This window comes from Populus trichocarpa, chromosome 11, assembly GCF_000002775.5.
Source record: "Populus trichocarpa isolate Nisqually-1 chromosome 11, P.trichocarpa_v4.1, whole genome shotgun sequence".
Lineage (NCBI taxonomy): Eukaryota > Viridiplantae > Streptophyta > Magnoliopsida > Malpighiales > Salicaceae > Populus > Populus trichocarpa.
Window position 1 is genome coordinate 3,507,693 of NC_037295.2, and position 7,158 is coordinate 3,514,850.

General features: G+C 35.8%; 1 protein-coding gene across 1 annotated transcript; it reads left to right on the forward strand.

The window, feature by feature from the left end:
* The first annotated feature begins 446 nt into the window (after nt 1–446).
* On the forward strand, nt 447–3,635 carry LOC7495258 (PAP-specific phosphatase HAL2-like). Its single transcript, XM_002317199.4, has 3 exons — nt 447–1,142; nt 2,224–2,911; nt 3,071–3,635. The coding sequence occupies exons 1-3, from the start codon at nt 734–736 to the stop codon at nt 3,372–3,374; spliced, it is 1,401 nt and encodes a 466-aa protein (XP_002317235.3). The 5' UTR covers nt 447–733; the 3' UTR covers nt 3,375–3,635.
* The last annotated feature ends 3,523 nt before the right edge of the window (nt 3,636–7,158 follow it).

Below are 7,158 nucleotides of genomic sequence, written 5' to 3' on the forward strand. Positions count from 1 at the left end.
CATGATGATTTTTTACCTGATATTGTTGCACGCTTAGAAAATCATGGATCCCACAGGACTTCCCGGATGAATTTTATACACGATGGAATTACAAATAATTTAATAAGATAATAAAAGAACAATCTTTTCATAAAGAATTATTCATTTTATGATGTAATAATAATTAAATCTTTTTATTTTAATTAAAAAACCAACAATATTAATAAATATTCTTTTTAGTTATTTTATTACCAAACCTCAATATGAAAAGACATTTTTAACCAAACATACTAAATTAATTTTTTATTTAACTTTAATTTAAATTACAGTTTTAACTAAATATTTATTTTATAAAATCAAGCTTAATTAAAAATGATTTTTATGAAACAATTTTTTCAAACAACAACCACACAAACTAATATAAAGCCAAACACTTCCTTATCATCAAAGTATAAAAATACCCACCAGTACCAAATAATGGGAGACCTCTTCATCATTGCCTCAAATACTCTCCGAAATCTTTAGTTCTGTACCAGAGATGAGAGAGAGATCTGGGAAGCCAAGCCAACTGCTTGACTGACTGCCTGGGTCAATTTTATCAGCTTGTCACCTTCTCTTAGCCAACCTCCTCTTTTTTTATATCATGCTGCACAGAGCATTTATCATCGTAATCATATCCCACAAAGCCACAGAGACTGGGAGACAGTGAGAGAGAGAGAGTGGTATCAGAGTCATCAAACCCATTAAAACTGATATGCCTTTAAATTGCTCAAGCTTGGCTACCAAATTCCCACATACCTTGGGAGGACTAAAAACTACTGCTACAACAACAACAATCCATGTAGGAAGAGGAGGTTTTTTTAACTTGATTAATAAAACCCATCAAAACAATTCTCTCTACATTGCTTCCCTTTCTTTAAACAAGAGAAACAGCAGCCAAAGATACTGTCTTTCTTCTTCTTCTTCTTCTTTTGTAATGGAGGACACTAAAGACATGGGCTTTTCTACTCTAGAACCTGGAAAGTATTCAAATGAATTGGATATTGCTGTAAGGGCTGTGCAGATGGCTTGTTTTCTTTGTCAGAAAGTGCAGGAAAGTTTGATTTCTAAAACTACTAGTCAGGTACAAGCCAAGGATGACAATTCTCCAGTTACTATTGCAGGTATATACTAATTTAGTATCATGGCTGTTTGTTCATCGTTTTGTTTTGTGAAATGGGTTCTTGTTTTTTTTATTATTATTATTTTCTTTTGGTCTGGAATTAGTATTGGCTGGTGAATTTTGCTTCTTCACAGCAGATTCCAGAATCCTGAATTTGAGTTTAGAATTGGACTCCGTGATTCAATTTGTTCATATATAATGTGCAATTAGTTTATGATTAATCTATTTCTTAACTTATTGTGGTGATAATAGAGCTACAATCATGATGTGAAAGAGACATTTGTTGCTGATAGTGAAGTGACATAAGCATATAGCTATTCCTTATTGTCTTATTGTTAATTTTGGGTGGGAAGGAGAACTGTAGAATGTCACCAAATATGGTGGGGGAAGCAATAAGAATAGTTCAAGTTGGTGCTAAAATGAGTGACTTCAACGTGGGCTGGTTTGCTGCCTGCCACATGGAACTTGGAAATGTGGGCTTCCCCTGAATTTGCCAATCAGTTGATCAGGTCTCAGTTTTTCTTGCTTTATGTACCCAAAAAGTTGCAAATCTTCTGCCAATAAGCTGCATCTTCCATCCATCCAAGATTTCTTTTAATACCTTCCAGAGATAAATGAAAGCATTTTACTGTTTTCCCTGCAAAACAGGCAGTCTATCTTGGTGCAAAAACAATGAAAGCTTGATTTTGCTTTGCAAACTATTCAAAGAGGCAACATTGAAACCCTCGGCTTGTTGTTTATCCCAGAATGTTCCTGTTTCCTCTGCAAAAGGATAGTAACCACTCGGTGTCATGTTTGAAAAGAAAATTACTGTTCAACAAGGCTCCGATTAAAATACCATATATCTTCAGAATCTTTCTTCCCACCTAAGAACCCTGGCTTGTAGGTAGAAAATCTTTGTAGCTTGTTGTAGTTATCTACAATACAAGCATATGTACATGTAAATATGCACTTTTGCTGTGGCTTCCCAGTCACTCTTTGACACATACAAGTCATGTCGATTTTCTTTATTCTGATATAGCTGATACTGAACAGCGGTTTGATCTAATTGTCTGCTTCTTTTGGTATTGTCATGTGAATAGATTGGAGCGTCCAAGCTACTGTCAGCTGGATACTGTCTGAGACCTTAGGGAGTAGGAATGTGGCGATTATTGCCGAGGAAGATGTTCAGAATCTCTCCAAAGCTGATTCAGCTGGCCTATTAGAAGCTGTAGTTCAGACTGTGAATGATTGTCTAGCTGAAGCACCTCGTTTTGGTCTTAAAGCTCCAGGAACATCCCTTGGCAGTTCAGAGGTTCTTGAAGCAATCAGTCGTTGCAACTCAACAGGGGGCCCTAATGGAAGGTTTTGGGCACTTGACCCTGTTGATGGTACATTGGGATTTGTTCGTGGAGATCAATATGCTGTTGCTTTAGCTTTGATAGAGGATGGCGAAGTTGTTCTTGGAGTTCTCGGTTGCCCCAACTACCCAATGAGGAAAGAATGGCTCAGTTATCACCATCGCTATCATAGAATTATTTCTAAGTTGACCCCACCAACATCAGAATCTTGGGATAAAGGCTGTGTGATTTATACAAGAAGAGGCAGTGGTGAAGCCTGGATGCAACCTCTAATACAAGGACATAAGAAGCTAGTGTGGCCAAACTCTGCAACGCCAGTCAAAGTATCCACTATTGAAAATCCAGCACTGGCAACCTTCTGTGAACCAGTTGAGAAGGCAAATTCAAGCCACTCCTTCACAGCAGGACTAGCTCACAGCGTTGGGCTTAGGTGCATATGCTTTTAATTCCTCCTTTACTTTAAATTTTTCTGTTGCCATCCATGAAAATGATAGCAAAGTTCAGCTTTGACTTTTAAATTTCCTCAATTCTTCATTGAATATTGAGATTTAATCTACATGTGAGTTCATGCATTATTTTCTTAATGCAGGAAACAACCATTGCGAGTGTACAGTATGGTGAAATATGCCGCGATAGCTCGTGGAGATGCTGAGATTTTCATGAAGTTCGCCAGGGCTGGCTACAAGGAGAAGATTTGGGATCATGCAGCCGGTGTTATTATCATTCAAGAGGCCGGTGGTGTGGTTACTGATGCTGGAGGACGTCCACTGGACTTCTCAAAAGGTATGTACTTGGAAGGTCTTGATCGGGGAATAATTGCTTGTGCTGGAGCCAAATTACATGAAAAGATTATCAGGGCTGTGGATGCTAGCTGGAACTCCTCTAGTTTGTAAGGCTTTTGTTGCATATGATATAAATACATGCAAATAAGGTTACTAGACAGGATGGGGAAATGATTGGTTTATTAACATTCCTATTCTTGTTATATAAAGGATCATAGAGACCAGCTAGCATCTGTAACGCCCTTGTGAGGTTCTGTTCTGTATGCAGACTGTAGGGTAAAAAACAAAAACCTCCATTGTAAAGAATGCTTTCAAATCTATGCTCCCGTCAGCAATTTGCAAGAATATAAATAAATGATGGTGTTCAAGTTCTTTTCGAAACATTAACATGAAAATTTCCTGACTTCTCACAGTTCGAGCTAACATGATAAAATATACAGTGAGCTCCCATGTGACTTGCAACCGGATACAAATTGCATGGATGATTAAGGGCAACCACATCTATTAGTTTTTCACAACGTTAGGAGACCAAAAGCCTCCCAGGCCCAGGGGCAGATAGCCATCCCATTTTGAATTGTGGCTCTGGGTTGCATATGCAGATATAACTGGAAAGTGAGCCAAAGCCCAGATGGTTAGCTTTCAAAGACAATTCACTATAATATAATTCAAGTGTAAACCTAAAAAGAAAAAAGGCCCTGAAATCCTAGACATGCATGAGGTTGTAGCTGGTTTCAGCCGATTTTGAGATCTTACAAGATTAAAAGTCCAATACCATCTCTCTGTTATCTGTCACCACTCAAACCAACTTGGTTACTTGCTCTGTGTTATTGCCACTCCTCTCTTCGTCCTGCCCATGTAGGATGGCAAACACGTTGACATGGGTCTACTGCTTGAACATTTGAGGTCAGAAATCAGAAGAGATCTTAAAAAATAGTGGAATTCACATTGGTAATGGATTTTTCAGCAACACAGGCGTTATACTTCTTCTGTTTGGATATGAATCCTAGATGATAATATAATTAATTACAAATCCATTTATTTTGTGAGCCAAACCTGCAGAAGTAGGCTTTATACTGTTACACGATGACTAATAGCTGATTTTAATAGGCATTCAAGTCCAAGCAATTCTTGATCCCGCAGTCTGGCCTGAAGGTCCTGTAAAAGCACACCATTGGGTGTTGGTCCACCAAAATGGAAAACTACTCAGGCTTTTGAATCCTCGGATTTTTTTTTTATTATTATTATCACAGTATAATATCATTTGAATTTTATTTTTTTTAGTAAAATAGTCTTATTTTTATTTTATCGATATTTAACTGAATATTACTATTTCTAATCATGACGACTACTAGCCGGTTAAATATAGTTATATAATCAATTGATTATTTAATGATTTTTTTTTAAAATATATTTTGAGTAAAAATATACATCTTTGTCCAATTTATAGATGAAAAAATAGATTTTAATTAAAATCTTAAAAAGTTATTGTTTATACAGTAGTTTTCACGGGTAATTTTGAGCAATCAGGTGTGAGTTTGTTATAACTAAATGAGTATTTACTCCCAGACAGATCATATAAATGGTCTAATATATGCATTTATGAGCTAATGAAACAGATCTGGGTCTGGGAAGAGGTCTAGTTACGCGCAAACCAGAATGATGACTCAAAAGGGTTATAACTTTTTATTCAACTATTGAATCGCGCTCAAGTTTTTAAAGAGGTTTCCAAAGGTTTTTTTCGAAAAAATAGCAATGAAATTGCTACTTCAACCATCGGATCTTCAGATTTCAAGAACCTCGTCCTGGGGCTTTGCTTTTGATAATTTTGATAGTTTTATGATTTTTCTTACGAACTGATCGACTAGTTTAATAAATAAATTTATTGGTTAATCTTGAATTTAAATAAATTTTGTTATTATAAACCACGATATCAATTAAAATTATATAGCGGTTTTTAACCATCACATTCAAAATTATGTTATTTTACCACCAATAAAAATTGCTTTACGTTATTTTGTCATTTGCGTGCATTTTACATGCTAATTGACAAATTTATCCCTGATGTAGCTAGTCTGATACCTGGCACTAAAATGAAACCGACGTCACTATTTTACCAAAAAAAGAAAAAAAAGAAGTCTAAAACAGGCCTTAAAGAAAGCATGATCCTATTAAATTCGGATCCTAATATTGACTTTCAGTCCATTCTGTATCATCTTACAATCAATCTTGTGGGGCAGGACCATTAGTGGCTCTGAGCTGGCTAGATAGAAACGAAACCAGTTCTGTACATTTCTTCAATTTTTAGTGCTTGCCTTCCTGTAATATTGGCAGGAAAAAGGAACGATTGGGTACTGGTTTTGACAAATTAGGGACCGTTATTTTCCTCCAGAAAAGGCCTATGAGCAACCCCATTTGTTACTCTTCCTTGAATTGTCCAGTATCCCACCATGGAAATTGTCCAAGCAAAAGGGCTTAAAAAAGAAGAAGAAGAAGCTATCGACGTCATGAAAATGGAAGTTAGGTGATTTCACCATATATGAACCATGACACAGCTTGGGAAGTTGATAGTTTTGGCATGCAATACCAACACCAAATCAAACATACCATAATTTTGAAGTGTATCTTAACTGATCAGATCTTGAATTTGTTTTTTTTAATGTTTATGAGTTCAAGTCATTTCAAGATCATTAAAAATTTACATGATCTTGAAATGTAACTTAACTGATCAGATCTTGAGTTTATTTTTTAATAATCATGAGTTCGAGTCATTTTTAAATCATTAAAGATTTACATCATTATTAATTTTAAAATCAATAAAATTAATTTAACTAACCGGACACCATTTTAATAAAAAAAAAAAAATCACACATACCATATAACAATATATGCAAATCTCCAGTAGGTGGGCTGGCGGTGATAAGATGGGACAGGAGATCCTTAAGCCCGCTGATTTTTTCCACCAAGTATAATTAATAAGGCTACTGGTAAAATCAACTGCAGCAATCAAGCCAGAAGTCAATGGTGTCTTAATTGCCAAGAACAGCCCCAGCCAAGATCTAAAGCAAAATAAATTTTGACTCTGGGAAGTTTCTAGTGGAGGATGGTTGGTTCTTGGTTCAAAATTGATGTAAATGTAGTTAGGTTTCATGTGCAGAGAAATTGAAGGATGTGATTTAAGTACTAACAGGCATGTCTGTATGGATTTGATCAAGACGTCAAAACTAGATCAGTGGTCGGCCCTCCCTTTAAATGCTCCAGCTTCTCTTGTCTCGCTACTTGCTTGACGCATACCCTAGTTAATGGACACAGTATTACATGGGTCCTCAGGTTATGTATCTTAATCTTCTGCCTTGGCAGTACATACAAAATCAAACTGTTCTTCAAAAAGTAGACGCATTTCTTGGACTCGTTTCCCGAATTCCGGAAAAAAAAAGAGCTAAAACTTTGAATATCTATGGCTCTGTGGGTCTAATGCAGCCTTCAATTTAATGCCTGAACAATTTCATACACAGGATCCAGCGTGATACAATGATAGACCAGGTGCACATCATTTGACTTAATCCATTATCTGGACTCGTGCACCGAATTGGAGTGTGTATGGATAATGCATGCGATCTATGATTGCGATCTTTACGTGTGAGCTTCGTCTTTTTTTTCAATGAATTTGCAGATTGGAAGTTCACCACATTCATTCCATTTAACAGTGTTGTAGCTATCAAAATTATAGCTATTAAGAGTGGTGTTGTAGCTATGAATTCTGGTGTTTTTTTAAAATATAATTATTATAATATATTATATAAAGAAAATACTTTAATATATTTTTAAATAAAAAATAATTTTAAAAAATTAACATTATATATCACAAGCATTGAGAGATGACAAATGCAAGTGCCAT